A 17,047-nucleotide genomic window follows, 5' to 3' on the forward strand; every position below is an offset into this window, starting at 1 on the left:
TTTTAATTGAGCGTGCTGACTATTTTTACCTTTACGGTTCATAGAATATGCTGAAAGAATATATGTAATATAAGAACCTCGTTAAATGATACATTTACTTTGCAGGATTGATCCATTTGAACTCCTCACATATCGATATGACTATGTTATGAAATGCAAGAGGTATTGGCGTTGTACATCTGATCAATATTTTAATTGGAATGATCACGGTTGAGAGAGGCGAAAAAGTAAATGGCGCACTGTTAGCAGAATACACAAAGCTACATCAATAAGCCCTTTAAAAAGACTATTTTGGTTTTGTTTCTTTTTTCTAAGCCTTAAACTGTAGAGAAAGTTTGAATGTCAAATGGAATACAAGGGCAGTGTAAGACAAATAACTTCCAAAAGTATCTTGGCAGAGTCGAGTGCAATCCCAGTAAGAATGCGTGTTCTTCAACTTCGTTTTGAGCAATTCATTCTTAGCGAGGCAGGAAGTTAGCATGCTAATGTTTATTAGCTTTACCGGGACATGTGAAAAGCACTTATAAACTCATCACAGTGAATAATGTGGATGCTCGGACAGTGAACAATACATGTGGACTTTAAAACAAACTCGTCCTGTTCTTTCACAGACAGTAAACGTCAGGTACAGCACCTTTAATGCCATACTGTGGAGAATTTCAAGCAAGGCAATAACATAGTGGTGGAAATAGTGCACCTTAAAAGAAGGTTCTAATATACCTTGAAATTGTCTTAGTTACTTCATACTCTCAACAATAAAAAAGGCTTGTATAAAATAATAAAAGCTTACGTCTGAACAGCATATGAACTGACGTTTAAGTGTAAATGACAAGTGGGACAAAAGGCCCATTATATAACTACCTAGTATTCTTAGATGCTTTTCAGTCCGGGACAATAATTATTGTAGAGACCGTAATCTCCCTCTGTCCTTAGGTGAGCTCTATGAGGCTCGTTAAAGATGGGCTGCAGCGTTGGTTAATAAGTGGAATACAGCTTTCATTTTCAACAAAGTCTGGACGGTTAGTTTTAACCAATGACAAAAACATTTCACGAGTTAATTCCGCCAAACCCGAGAAGGCACCATAGCAACCGCCTTGGTAACCGAATGTTTCAACCGCGGTAGCAAAATCAGTGACGTCAGACCAGGAGCTTGCTGTAGCCGGACCTTCATTGTTCTCGTCGGACATGTGCTAAACAGAGTGGAATTTTACGTTTTATACAACGAATCTTGCAATAACACAAAGATGTGAAGCACTGAACTGCTCTCAAGAGGGAAGCAGGCTCTTTGACTGGCCCAAATGGAAGATTAGAGGACGTCTTTGGACACGACTTGTCCGTACCAAGAGAATGTTTTGGAATCCCAGCTCGGCGATGTGTGGCAAGTCTGGTCCAGTGCTATGCTACCGACATTTCACGGAAGACAGTTTCCTAAACCTCATAAAATATCGACTTGGATAATCGAAAAAGTAAGTTGCTATATGTTTTCACATCAAGGCTGTAGTCTGTGCTTTCGTAGCCGCCGTATGCGGCTGTCTGACTGATGCCGTGTGCATGATGGCGTGTTGTTGTTGTTGTTGACGGCGAGAGTGCTCACTTTATACATATTACTGGTTGTAATAATTTAAGAATTGATTTAAAATGAAATTTAATCAATCTAGCCACCGGCACGTTCTTGATTCCCGTTTTCAGGTCAGTTTGACTGGTGGCTGCCCACAAGTCGGAAAGTTCACAAGTCCCAAGGCTCCAAGGCTCTCCTCCAGCGCAGTGGACTCACACCGGGCTCTCCTCGGTTCTCTCCCCGCCTCCCGCCGCACTTTCCCCGGGCTCACCGTGCCGCCTGGAATACTTTGCTTTTCGTCCGCAACTTTGGGATTTACCTTGCGCCTCGCAGACACTGCCGCGGTGTCTGTGGATTCTAGCGGGGGTGAAAGGCAATGGCGCCTGTCTGGATGAGCAACACCACGGCGAGCGCGGACTCCATCATCCACATCAGTGAGCAGCAGCACGCACGGGCACTTTAGAGAATGCGACTATCGGACTTGTGAACCTTCGGACTTGTGAACCTTCGGACTTGTGAACCTTCGGACTTGTGAACCTTCGGACTTGTGAACCTTCGGACTTGTGAACCTTCGGACTTGCGAAACTTCGGACTTGCGAACCCTTCGGACTTGTGAACCTTCGGACTCGTGAACCTTCGGACTCGTGAACCTTCGGACTCGTGAACCTTCGGACTTGTGAACCTTCGGACTTGTGGGGTGGAACCGTTTGACTAGTAATCGAACTAATACAGTAAGGAACCTCGTCATCATTGTATTCACACATTTTCATTGGAAATATTCCAGTTTAACACGCACCATTCAGAAAGTCTGTCGATGTCCAGTCGCCATCTCATGCTCGTCTCCTCATCATACTTCTCATCCGCACTATTTTTATCGTCCGACGAGGCGTCAGGCTCAGATATATGAGGCGGCAGCTGCTGGAACTGTTCTTTAACTGGATGCTGTTTGTCATCCGTTGAAATCCTCTCACTTGACGAGGATTCACTCGCATTTTGGTCGCTGTCGCTGTCCACTTCAGTGTAAATATTGTGTTGGCTAGACAATCTCCCGGAGTGACGTCACACTTCCGGGTTAGGTGAAGGCAAAAAGACGGCAGCAGCAAAAGAGCGTAATTCTTTTAAATAATGGTTCATTTTTTTTTATCAATAGTATCTGAATAAATTAAGACTTGGATACTAACAGCCGACGACGACTTGAAAGCACAATTACAGTTAACTTTGCAGCCCATCTTTAAGCCCTCAGGCCATAGGTTACAGCACAGTGTCCGACATGACGAGTGCTCTGTGTGGACTCACCCCGGACACGATGAGCTCTCCTCCCAGATTCTGCACCTCAGCCTTCACTTTGCTGCAGATGTTGAGCTGATGGCAGTACAGGGCGATCCTCTGCAGGTAGGCCAGCAGGTCCTGCTTACAGGCGGAGTCCGGACACTGAGAGACACAAAGTACACAGAGTAAGGGTTAGTTTAACTATCTAGGTTTCAGATATCACAACATTCAAAAGGCCTATATGGTACAGTGGTTAAGCCCAAGCCCCATTCATGGGTTTAATGCAGGTCTTAAAGTTTTCTGTCGCTGTGATGGATTTCCGTCAATTGGAGAAATTGGGGAAACTGTTCCATCAATGCGTATCTTGTTGTTTTTGAAAGACTAAACGCACAAAATGTAAAAACCCAGGTTTTTCTAGTGGAGGATTGGGTTCAGAGGGCAGTAGTGTTAAAAAGACTGCCTGTATTTCTAACTAACGTTTAATCATTGGAAACGTGAACAGAGCCTTAGCTACAAGCAAAGACTTGTCTCTAAAAGATCAGTTTGTTGAACTTGGGGCTGCTGTTGCTTCTCTTCTCCTCCGCACATGCTCAGTTAGGGCACAACCTGCAATCACCCAGGATTCTCACACAGGTTATTCAGCGTGGTTTGAGCATCCATGGGTTTGAGGCTGTGTGGTCCCTTTAAAAGAAGCTGCTTTTTTCTCTGGTTCTCATGAGCATGAACGGGCCTCTGAACGCAGCACAGACTGAGCAGCTGCGGGAGAAGAAGAATCATGCTTCCTGCACAGTGCTGCCCAGCGGCCTGTAGCGGCCACAATGACTTCAGCCAAGCTTCAGCAGCAGAAGAGAGGGGAAAACTGGCTTATTTGGATATATTTTAGAATAATTCATATATAGTTGTGACACACGGTAAATACAGATTTTATTGGTAAATCACTGATTGACCTTGATTTGCCCCGACCACACACACCACTGGTGCATAGTAACACTACATGTGCGTGAGCTTAAGATGAGTTGGGATGGATGTGCCCGATCCTGCTTGAGCTGAGCACTAAAAGCTCTCTCTTGTGCTCTACTGCAGTGTGTCGTACTAGAACTGTGGTGTAATAATATAATAAGACTTTGTGGTTGCCTAATTTGATCGTTTTTACCTAAAAGTGCAAATAATTTTCCAAAATCTTTCTCACACAAACTCCTCAATAATTGTTAAAAACACACACCAGAATACAGGACACGGAATCTAACATGTTCAGGCGAACCTCCGGAGCGACCTTTCAAAGGTCGCCTACCTCCTTATCACATTCTCTAATATCCTGTTTTCATGGCTCTGGGCTCATTACAGTAGAAGTGTTAGGCCTGTGCCCTTAAAAACGTAGGCCTTTGAATATTCATTCAAACACAAAATGTTTCTGGTTGAATCTCTGTACTGTAGGTGAAATCCTCCTTTCATGTCTTCTTTAATCATTTATAGTTTTTTTTTCGATATACTAACTCTAAAATATGCACATCATTGCACTGTTCTGTTTGAAAACTATATATAAGGGAATGGTCCTAATTCCTCCTCATTCTGAAATCCATGGATGAAGCGTTCCAGGACATAAGGCAGCTAAGTGAGGGTAATATGAATCAATATCTAACTTCCAGTTCACTAATCTATTGTGAAGGATTTGCAGTGTTTGGTTGAATAGAACTAACATTTCATTGGGACATTTTTATGGCCATCCATGTTTTGTGCGATTTGTCCAGCATAACGGTAGATTTAAGAAACGTTTATCCCATGGTCGTTAGTATTAATGCAAAGTGCGGCTCTAATCGCAGTGTAATTATGAACATTATGCAATTATGAAAGTCTGGTCACGTGGTGGCAATATTTGGTGATTAACGCACAATGAATGAAGACTACGCACAATGAATGAAGACTACGCACAATGAATGAAGACTATGTTAAAAAGATGTCTCTCTGTGTCTTGTTTCGTGTGTTGTTTTGAAATGTATTATTAAAGCCAACATATGTAACATTACCAACTTTTAGAATTCAGGCCTTCTGTTTACAAATTACACATTTTTTTTCACACAGATTCACTTTCTATGTGTGTTAAAAAGACAAGTTTAACGTGCAACGTAATACGCAAATAGAAATCTCTTTTAATATTGTTTATGGGATTATTAAGGGCGTGTCACACTGAAAGCCCACTTCATTTCCTCCGCCCCAAAGCAGAAGTGAACCCTGGTGCGATAAGACACGTGTTAAGCGCAGGCCCTTATTGCGTTCCCACTTGACCCGTACTAATAAGACCACCGCTCCCGAATTCACTAAACCAATCCCAAGTGTGAATGCGCCCTAAATGTGATGTTACACACTGCGTATTCGTCACTCCCAGGGGTCTAAGCTGCCGCGGAAATTTCACAGCCGATGTGATTCTCTTGTTTTTGACATCGTGACTCGGTGCTGCGCTCAGTTTTGTTCAAATAGATCAGCAATCGATACAAACAGAATTTAAATGGCTGTTTTGCTATGGTAACATCAAAAACTACGCTTGAAACAAAGGCCTGGATAGATAATGGGACCGTTAAGTTGTTACATAAAACAGGGCTGTCCAATAAGGGCCACGTATCGAAACATATGAAGCAGTGGGTCGGAGCTAATTCATTTGAAATCCAAAGTAGGGATGTCACAATATTAAAATTTTGCGTCACGATTATTGTAAGGAAAACACCTAACGATTTAACAATTATTTCACGATTTTTGAGACAAAACAACAGTAAACTCTTTCATTTTCCTGGTTTAACAAACACTAATCCCTCAAGTTTGTGACCAGCTTTATTGAAAACATGAGTTAAATGTGACAAAAAAAGCTTTTGTGCTATATATTGAACAAAAAAATACTCAAATTTGGTTCTAAAATTATTTTTTTGGTTTTATATTGCGAACTATCAAATTACCTAATAATCTTGACCTCCCTTGGTCAAAGTTATTGCTCACTTACAGTACTTACTGAATTACGAGCATCCAAATTATTCACCACAACAAGCGCCTTTCACAATTTTCAGAACAGCATTTACCGTTACAGTAAAGCTAACAACAACTAGCATGCTAACGGCGTACTTCCAGTTTTACGGTGAAAAAAACTCTCTTTAATGAGATGCGGTCTCACAGAGCTGCATTTGCAACAAGTATGTACTGGGACAACACCGATTTTACTTTAATGCATGAAAAAAAAAAAAAAAAAAAAATACTGACTGTTACCCCTGGGACCCAGAAGTGAGTAATCATCACTTAACAATTCCTAATATGAACCAATATTACATAACAGAACTATTTAAACAGCACTATTATTGGCTGTAATCTAATCAATATTATTAAGACAAGTTAACATAAATTATTACTTAAATATATTATATAAAGAAATAAGCCAGCCGACTATATCAAGCTCCCTCTCCACTGCAGTGTATCAGAGAAGGGCTATAGAAAGTTGCCCTGCTCTGACAGACATGGTGACCTTTCCGCACCTATGCCTCACTTTATCTTTACAAGGAGCTGCTGTCACAGATATTACATTAAACCGGGCTGAACCTCTGAGCACTGAGCAACTACCTGTGAAGAGAACTATTCCTCTACGTTCTGATTTCTGAAATAAGAATATTAGTTGAGTAGAGTATAAATTGATATCAATTTGTGATTTTGCATCTAAAGGCCCGTACAGACCGCGGCGGCCGAAGCGTCCAGTTTACATTCAAAGTCTATGTAAACGCGCATCGAGCACGTTGTGCGTTTCCTGCGGCACGATTTCTTCGTTTTTGCGGCGCGATTGGTGCGTTTACGTGCGCTCTCGGCGCTTTGGGCGCGGGTATGAGGCGCCCGAGGCGGCCAAAGCAGCCGACGCGACATGTTCAGATTTGTTCAGCTTTCTGCGGCAGATGCGCCGCAGCAGCCAATCAGAGATGACGTCCTACACACGACCCGGAAAAAGACCCAAAACAAACCCCGCAAGATAAAAAAAAATCCTTAAAACGCAGCTCTTGGAGCAAATAATGATATTGACTAAACTCTGCTCAGCTCTGAAGTATATGCGGGTCCCAGACGGGCCCCAGAGCCCATCGCCTCCGCTTTAGGTCTTTGTAAAGTTAATAAACCAAAGCCATGGTCCAACATTAAACTCCATTTACACCACGAGAAAAGAAACACAGCACAACTCCTCCACTGCGCATGTGCGCAGGACGACTCAGACGCAGGTCTGCTGCTGAGTGTATTTTACGGACATGAGTCCGAGGCGTCGAGAACGCGTGTTGGTCTTTCAAATGTACACGCGCTCAAATTCTGCGTTGGGCGCGAATTGGCCGCCGTGGTGTGTACGAGCCATAAGTTGTTGGTTTTAGAACCATTTTGATATAAACATAAAGTGGACAATGTCCCCACAAAAAAGGTTCTTTGAGATGTTGTGTTTGTCTAACAAAAACCAGTAGGAGACCAAAAATGGTGGCCACTAATTATACACTTTAGCACAGTAAAATGTTGTTGCATTTTCTTTTAGTTGTGAGCTGCAGCAGGTAAAACTTTCAAAGAGGTGTCGAGCTGCACCGCAGGACACCAACACATTCATTTCATGTGAAGAGAGTTATTGCAGTGCATGTTGTGAGGGGAGAAAAGAACGGATCAATCAGACATGAATGCGCATATCACTTTCAAACACAAACAGCCAGGCTATCTGTGCAGAGGGTCTGTGCAGAGGGTCTGTGCAGAGGGTCTGTGTGCCAGAAAATCACCAAATCACACAGAGCAGCAAATGGATCAGTGGGGAGGGCGAGAGCAGCCTCTTCAGGTCGGCTGCTCCCACACCGTAGACTCTTATTATTGCGTCTGGGACCGTTCCAGGAGCCAGCCATGGCCCCCTACGCTCCCAGTGGGTTAAGAACACTGCATCAGCTGTTTAAACACTCCGAGCATCGTTTTGTCGTAACACCTTTCTACAAGCCATTAATATTAAAGGGCTCTAACTAGGACACTCAGCGGCGCTGCATGGGGAAGTCGCAGCTCATTTCCTTGTCCTGTAGGCTGAAGTCAAGGGGGACAGCAAGTTAAACATCGGCTTGTGATTTGAATATGGCCCCTCCAAGGCTTAGCGCCATCATGGCTGCCCATCTCTGCTCTCCCTGAAGGAACCTCTTATGATAAGAGAAACAGTATTGATTGGCTACAAGTGCCCTCCACAAATGACGGTCACAAACAACAAGTCAAACATTCCCTCAAGTATCTGTCTCAAAGCAATAGTGTAATTGGAAAAGAGCAATCTGAGGTGTGATGTACTTTTACGACGTTGTCAAAGCCACCCAGGTAAATAAGACACTGGTGGGGAGGCATGAACTTCTACAAAACACACACTAATTGATTACATTCTACGGTTTATTTTGATCATATGTTGTTCTGTTAGTTAGAATGAAATGTAGTTGCTCTGACACCATTGAACCTCATTTCATTTTGTAGTTGCTTTTGATGGCAGCCAACAGCAAAGGTGCATTTACCGCCATCTACTTTATTCTTTAGACTTTATTCTTCAGACTTTATTCTTTAGACTGCTTTCTTTAGACTGCTTTCTGCGGTGCTACTCCCACAGATTTGTGAACACGACAAAGACATATCATGACCTCATGGGCTTTGTAACACCAAAAGCAATGGAAGGAGTACTTTTACGGACTCCGACAGAGTCTGAGGACTACGAAAAGTCTGAGGAATAAAGTCTGGCGGTAATGCAACACTCGGCTGTCGACTGCCATAAAACAATAACAACAACAACAACAACAGTCTAAGGAATAAAGTCTGGCGGTAATGCAACACTCGGATGCCAACCGCCATAAAACAACAACAACAACAACACAACAACAACAACAACAACAACGTTTAGTTGCTTTTATTGTTTCCATAGATGTATTCAATTAAGATACAGTGCATTACATTGCAAATAGAAAGGATTGCATGGGTTGTGATTGGATGTCTTTCCCAAGTGATTACACATCCACCCCGCCATTATTCTATGCCCTCACAGTTAACTGCACATTATACACATGGACCGTCACCCCAGGCCAGTTTGATGATGCAGACGTGACACAAATTCCACCTATAGTATGGTTGACCACAGTAACCCTCCATTCCTTGCACAAATTCCCTCTAGTTGTAAATAAACAGTATGCTCCATTACTTTTTCAGGCGCAATGAACACATCCCTATCTATTCCGTCTTCTTGGTGACAGTCTTTATCAGAGTGTTTATCTGTGAAACACGGTGAGGAATTGCGGCGCGCTTTGATGCCCCACTTTGCGCTGCCTTTTTGTCTCGACCTCGCAGCGTCTCGGAGCATTTCCATTTCATAATATTTGTTCTTTGATACCGTTTTCGCCCCCGTCTGATCACTGTGGAGTCAATGGTGGCGTCAGTAAGGCGAAGAAGGGTCAGGCTCACAGGAAATCAAACCGGCTATAGGCTGAGGTTTGTTGTTGCCATTTTGTATTTTGGACGACAAGTGAGGGGACTCTTTTTGCAGGGGGATATTTGAGAGACAATGTGACAAGCTGGAAGCGATGTTAGATAAGGGCAAGGCATGGATCAGAGCACAGCGGTCTGTCAGAACACAAGTCACACCTCGTACGCGACCGCAGCTGCATGCACAAGTGGATTCATTACCCAACCACAGCTACTTTACATTCTGCGCAAAAGCTATGCATATGTGAACTGTTTTCTGCTGTTCAAGAAAGCAGCCAAATGCCATATCGGAAAGGTGAGCCAAGCAGCGCAAACATTAAGCAGCACTTAAGTTACATGGCACACTTTTGGAATTGTGAAAAAATGTAAAGGTCAAATTTGGACTAGATCCGAGGATAATAATGTAAGAATACCTTCTCCTCAAACATACGGATTAAAAGGTGCACTATGTGTCAGTCGTTTCATCCCCTTAAGGGTTGATTCCACATCATGCAGCTCTGCTCAGCTTCACCATGCACTGCACATTAATTATGCCACCATTTTAGTGAATGAGAGCAGTTCCACACCCCGTGTAAGCGCTTCACAGGTCTCCACCACTCTGCCACAATCCGACAGAATTATGGATCATGTCTATTTTCCTCTGTGCCAGATCAAGCTCTCCAGTTCAGAACGCACCAAACAGTAAAGAGAATGTGAACAATGTCCAGATTTGCAAAATAAAGAAACTCTGTATTAACTTTATTATGATCAGATTGATTTGTGTTTTTACAAATTATTGCTTTGATAGTTGGACTCAACACAATGTTAACTTTCAGTTTATGCCACTGAAACAACAACAGGAGAACGACTTTTATTGGACTTGTAACTTGTAAACTGATGTGATGTAAGACACTCCTAGTTTAGAATAAATGGTTATTTTGGTCTTAATTAAGAACTTTTATTTCACATGTGCTCTGCACATGCTCTCCTTGAACTCCTTGATCTCCTTGAACTCCTTGATCTCCTTGAACTCCTTGGGCTGCGGCAAAACACATCCAATAGGCGAGGGTCTGCGCCCTCGGACAGAGGTGTTCTACTTGCAGAGTGGGGAGTTCTGAAATATTTAGTTTTAACGTTTGGTCACTTGTGAGTGGTAGAGAGAGAGAGGATGCGATGGAAACATGCAAACTCCCAGTCCAAATAAACTCAATACACAACCTTTTTAAAATGGAGCGGGACACGTTAAAAAATATATTCCGTTGTGTGGTGGCGGGTTCATAGAACGCCGGTGTCACAATTGTGGGCCCCAAGGGTTGGAATCATCTTTGATCCGCGCATCACTAGCAGAAAGCTGTTTGTTTCAGGTAGTTAGCAGGTGGCTAATGCTAGTTTACATGTTATTGCGTTGTTATGCTTATAAACGTGAGCCTGGTGTTATATTTTAGGAACAGACAGTACCTTGACCACACTCAAAGTCTGTGCTTTTGAAAGCTTTGCGGGCTTGTCCATGCACAGAGGACTTGTGGACGAGGAAGCTTAGATGTAAATGTCTGCAAAAGTTTGTTGCTGTCGTTGCTTTTAAGTGTCAGCGACTCGCCACTGTAGATAAGAATCAAAGGCCATAATTTCTGTCCTCTTGAAGTATCAACACTTTTCATTTAAAATTTGATGCCCTGTTTTTCTTGACTATCTAGCAGTGAAGATAGGGAACAGCATGACATCTTCAACATGGTGGTGACAACAAAATAAACTGAAATCCATGGATGGGGCGACTTGCTTGTCTCCATGGATACAGTAGCGTTCTCTCCATTTCTATTGATACAACCAGGCTAAGTATTTCAAAGTATTGTCAATGTAATACAAATTGTAATTGAAAAAAATAAGATGAATGCTTTAACATTGAACATCGAGCGCAAAGTAAAAACATCTCCATGGAGACAAGCAGGGGCCAACTTGATGAGCTCTTGATGAAAAGGCATATAAGGGTCACTAAAAACGTTCTCCGAGGTTCAGTGTCGTTTCTGCCACTTTATAATTATAAATATTATAACAACGCATATTAAAATAGGCCTACTTATTTTTCACAATTTACCAATTAATACTATTTTATATCAAATAGTCTAATGATGTTTAAATGAATGTGTTATTGCTCTTTTAAAAGTTTAGTTTAGGTAGAATATAAAGCTGAGATGAGGATCAGAATTCTGTTTTATTCTAATCAGAACATCACACACTGGACTCTGTGACTGTGCAACAATGCAGCCACGTGATTGGCTGACCAGTCAACACTGCGCGTCTTTCTTATTTAGTCAGAACAGAACAGAATCAGACTGATCTCCCGTGATAAAAAAGCTTTCTCATGCCGCGCCGTGATCTGACGCACAGTGATGCGCAGGCAGCGGCTTGTGATGCGGCCAAGAAAGGATCATTTGAGTTGGGCCGGCTCATAAAAGGCTGGCAGTGGCCGCAGTCGTGCGTCGCCTCGGTTCATCTTCACCTCTGCATTTAGGAGCGTCTCCATCCATTTCCTCATCAGACACGTTTCTTTATGAACATAAGTCAGATTGGAATATATACAGAGAACATGTATGTGTACTGTCCGCCGCCCTGCGTTCGCCCCCTCCACGTTTGCCCCCTCCACGTTTGGCCCCCTCCACGTTCGCCCCCTCCACGTTTGCCCCCCTCCACGTTTGCCCCCTCCACTATTGCCCCCCTCCACGTTTGCCCCCCGTCCACGTTTGCTCTGCTCTTCCTGCATGTCTGGAGTGAGAGGGAAGAGCAGGGCAACAAAAGAAAGATGCAAACTTACAGTTAATCTGAAACATTTTCTTTAAACTCGCTCAACTCTAACACGGCGAGGCTGCACTGCTTGTTCTCTGTGAATGAGGGGCTTATTCTGCTCACTTCAATGTGTCGTGTCAGAGGTTTGGGTCCGGATTAGATAGCGTTCGGGTCCGGACCCAGACTGGAGTTTGCCTTTTAGTGACCTGGGTAGTACCACAACCCTACAACTACATTGCCTGCAGCTGATTCAATGTCATTTGGTGGACTTGGACTATGTCCACACAGCTGCCGTAAACAATTAAATACACCTCGCCAGAGCCTATTAAATGAGGATGCATATAGACTGTATTGGCAGTGGTGGAGAGCTATTGAACCAATTCTATGTATATTTGTCAAGTATCCAGGCATTATGCAGACATAGGGAAAGAATGGCGGTTAGTGTTGGACCATTATCGCTTGATCAATGAAGTAATGGGTGCGCTGTTATTTCCACATTCCTCAATAAGTGTTATTGCACTTCACCTGTGTTAAGAGCAAGTTTATCTAACATACTGGCTACAAACATGTCAGTCGACTTAATATTTTATGGAATCTAATAGCAGACAAAAGCTAGATAATACTGACGTGAGACCAATGCCCCATTAAACATTCAAAGTGCGTCTGTTTCAAGCTGTTTCTGCGACGTGCCGCCTGCTCCTCTGAAGGTAAGCTGTCACCTGTCACTTCTGCTGAGCCGCTAATCTTTCTATTTGCTCATTCGCTGGCTGTCAAAAACAAAAGAACAAGACAACGTCGCAGACCAAACTGGATGTGCCTATTTAGATGCATATTTCAAGGCCAGTGTATGTAAGTGAATGCAAAATTGCCTGTGGTTCTCGGAAATGACATTATCTCGGATGTTTTTTCATTTGGAGAAGTTGTTTCGTAAGAAGTGGCAAACAAAATCAGGCGATTTTAAAGTTGTCAATTATAAGCAGTTTATCGACTCCAAGTAACACTGGGAGAAGTCCTTTGATCTGCAGAGAAGATTACGTATTTAATTGTAGTTCCTGACAACTAAGCTTCTAATTTGCACAGAACATACAGTTAGGATGTATCCCTGACTGAACTTTTTTTTTTTTTTCTTCAAACCAATTGTACTATTATTGTCTATCTTGTGGCTAACTGGCAAACAAAACAACAATAGATGAACAGTTGGGCTTGATATAATGAGGCAGGATTGCGACTAAGCAGCAGGGCATGACTTTAAAGACAGTTCGGGTCAGCGCTCGTTTTCTGCGGTGCTTTTTAGTTTTTGGCATGGGACCTTTTTAATTGCGCATCAGTCACAATTTGTTCCTGGGCTGTCGGTGCGGGCGGCAGGAGCTCCGTGCTTGTTGTCGTGAATCCAGTGTGGCAGAATTCTCCGCTGTGATAAGTAAAGTGAAAACCCTGAAGGTGGAACTCTGAGCTTTAAAGCAAAGGTTTCAGTGGCTTTTATTAACACGCTCCTTACACATAGATATTGACAGGGCAACATTACTTCCAATAAATGGTGCAAGATCAGAACCCAATGAAGAGAGGATAACACTATGTAGGCAGCGTCTGTGTTGCTAAACCCAGAGCCGCTTGTTGCCGTGCGCCGTGGACATTACAGATGTGTACACGATGTGCTGCATGGGTGCATTGGTGCGACGCATACCTTCATTATCGACAACAGACGCCCTTGGCTTATGGTCAATATAATATGTACCGCTTTGTCAGTCCTCAACATTGACGAAAAGTGTGTGAAAAACAAGTACATGGCTGGAGCGACGGAGGTTTATGGGAACTGTTAGGTTTTAAAGTGATGGTTTGGATCACACAATCATTTTATGGTGTGATACAACATGAGGTGAGAATTAGAGTTTGGTCAAGGCATAATTGTCTCTCAAATCAATAGTCTATCACTGCTGTTTTTGTTATCTAGAACAGAGATTCTTTAACTTTTTGCCGTCGAAGTACTAACACCAGATCTAAATCCAGTCTATATCAGGAGGACTATTCTTGGTTTAAACTCACCATTGCAACAGTTCTTTTAACAAAGAAAGTACATTCAAATGTGAATAAAATGTACTGTAAAAGAGGTGTCTGCATACCACCGGAAGAACCTTGCGTACCAAGATTATACGAAAGTAGCTAGGAAATGGAGTAATCTAAGACGCATGTAATGATCAGCGCATTTTCACCAGTTTCTTTAATATTATTTTTTTGTTCGATTTTCTGGCTCAATGACGCCGCGGAGGGAGTAACATCATAATGTGCACCACTTTAAACCACTACCACCAGTGAGCACACCCCTTACATTTTTATCTCAACGTGGAGCCTATACAAAGTTTAAATTGGTTTTGAGGCCTTATTTGAAATGAAAACAAATTCAAGTAGCTATGCTGGTGATGTTAGATAAGATAAGATGGGGAAATTTCATTGATGCAACGCAGGTAGATACAGAGGTAGATACAGAAGAAAAGAACAGATCACTTATAGGAAGTTTGAAAAACACTTTCAGTAGAAGATCTCCTATAAACAAAAACTCCCATAGACAAACCATACAACACACAGTTGTATGTATGGTTACATTGGGGCCGGACTACACCGTACTGTGCTCAGGTCACGAATTCATTGGTGGAGTGACGCACAACAAATGCCCATTCACACTTGCATCACCCATCAGGCAGGCCATGTGAGTGGTGAGGAGGCAGGAGGTGGAGCTGTAATCACAGCAGTAATCAGAGACACACACGGAGCGGAAACCTTTTAACTGCTGTGAGACCTCAGTGTCAAAGTGTCACGCCCACTGGAGCTGTTTAGGTTTTTTTCCCACTTCCGTCCTTCGAGGCAACTGCTGCTGTGATTTTGGGCGTTACGCAAATAAATTGAGTTGGATTGACTTGTACACAGTCACCTTAAGTATGGGGGAATATCAAGCAGCTGTTCAGCTCTCAATGTTTTTCTACAGTGTGATGTGAATATGATTTAAATTATTATGTACCTAAATTTGATTCCAATTCAGTACAATAGGGACTCCATGTACTCTATCCATTTATTAGGTTTATTAGTGATGTTTTGTCATACATGATGTCAGTATCTTTCTCTGGTTTGGCGGTGCTGATAGCTTTATAACATGCAATGCAATTGATTTGTTTATAATTGCATTAAAGTATTAGGCCTACTCAATATGTAGTTTAGGCTTAATTAATGTTGTATTGCAAGGATTAAACATTTGACTTAAAAAACAACCAAAAACAAGAAATTATCAAGCTTTGCAAATGAATTATCTTCTTATTTGCGGTGAATGAGGCTCTTGCACTTTATCGCGAACACGTTTTGGCTCCAGTTAGCGCATTCGTTTTCTTCTCTGCTAACAAGAAAACACAGCAAAGCAAACCACAAGCAAATGATGAACAGTAGTGTGAATACAGCGATCTCTCCTCTGTCTCACTGCGGTCTCACGTATGTCTGAGCGACGTCTGTGCGGCTGAGAGTGAAAGTGTCGAGTGACTACGAAGACACACGGTGTCACAAAATGCATGTAAAACAAGAAACAAACTTATTCCCAGTTTACTGAACACTTGAAATGTTAAATTCCACCAATGCAGGGACCAGTGAATTCTAAAGGGGTGATGTCCACGCTACAGGTTCTGTATCAGAACTATAGCAGAGACACATTTGGCAACACGTGGACTAGCGTGGGTGAAAACGTTCCGCTGATTCACCAGGAAACACAGCGTTTTCCTTTTTTTTAAGATGTTTCCTGGTGGATTGTGTGTATTTTAAGCACAACTAATTCAAGTCGAGCTCTAGCATCGCCGCAGCTACCGTAAGCGTTCTTGGATATTGATACAAATGCGTATAAATATCCAAGAACGCTGACAGACTGTTGGACTATTTTGTTCTTCTCCTTGTCTTTGTCTAAAATATACATCCTAAAGTCTGCTTTTTTTCTTGCAGTTGTTGTTGAGCTGCCCTTCTACATTAAAATGAATGGTTAATTTTCCCCAAAGAAGGCGTTAAAACCTTCTGTCAGTGGGCATTCTCTGGATACTGACAGAATATGGCACAGTCCCACTAATCTAACCAAATTAAAATATGTTGATTACCAGTATTTCCTAACCTGGGCAACACCAGATTGATATATATGGCAATCTGAATTGAGTTCCAAGAGTTTGTGAACTCACAAACATTGTGAGATTTCCTCTTTCTGGGAAGGTATTTCCCTATTGAAACATCTGATGATGAGTTGCTGACCTTCCATACTGATGCAAATATATATTGTTGGGAATCACATTTACATTTTTACTGCAATAAATACTATGAATAAAAAATGATTAAATACTGATATTTTTGCATGATAATTGATACTTTTACGTAAACATTTTTCAAAGATCACTACCACCTAATAAGCTGTCAGACGTATAATTGTAGTTGCAAACCAGTAAATACTCTTCAGGCGACATGAATGTGTTTAGGTAGTGTTTGGAGATAGCTTGCTCAAAGAACAGGGCTTTGTTGCACGGGGAGCTGGAGTGTGAGAAATAGAATAGGAAAAAGCCAAAGCTGCAGTCAAATGGAGTGAGGTGCCTCCAGAGGCTTTCTCTGTGAAGTGCTCTGTATAAATGTCTATGAGCAAGCGTTCTGTCCTACTGCCTGATGCACCCCTTGCTACACATGTGTTCATCAATGATGCTGATGTAAAGGTACCATGACAAGCTTTGCTACTTAAGGGACCATTGAGGATGGGCCAACAAGATGCAAGGTCAGAGCACTCGGCAAGAATAGGTTGAGTTACATAATGTGCGAATGCAAAATACTTGTTCTTATAAAGAGCAGAGGCAAATAATCAAGGCTGTCTTATTGTCTTAATGCACTGCTTAGAAAGAAAACGTAAAGAGAAAGTTGACATGAAAATACTTTTATGATAAAAAAACGAGCGATTCTGAGCCAAGCAGGATATGAATATTT

At 42.2% G+C, this 17,047-nt stretch overlaps 1 protein-coding gene across 1 annotated transcript in view; it reads right to left on the bottom strand.

Moving 5' to 3' along the window:
• ctnna2 (catenin (cadherin-associated protein), alpha 2) overlaps positions 1-17,047 on the bottom strand; it is a 308,211-nt gene that overhangs the window by 2,724 nt on the left and 288,440 nt on the right. The window contains exon 17 of the mRNA XM_072463897.1: positions 2,855-2,989. Within this exon, the coding sequence (XP_072319998.1) occupies positions 2,855-2,989 (135 nt within the window). The remainder of the gene's footprint in view (positions 1-2,854; positions 2,990-17,047) is intronic.

Source organism: Eucyclogobius newberryi, unplaced genomic scaffold (assembly GCF_026437365.1).
Source record: "Eucyclogobius newberryi isolate DKJ021-1_F unplaced genomic scaffold, fEucNew1.0.hap1 SCAF_4, whole genome shotgun sequence".
Classification (NCBI taxonomy): Eukaryota; Metazoa; Chordata; class Actinopteri; order Gobiiformes; family Gobiidae; genus Eucyclogobius; species Eucyclogobius newberryi.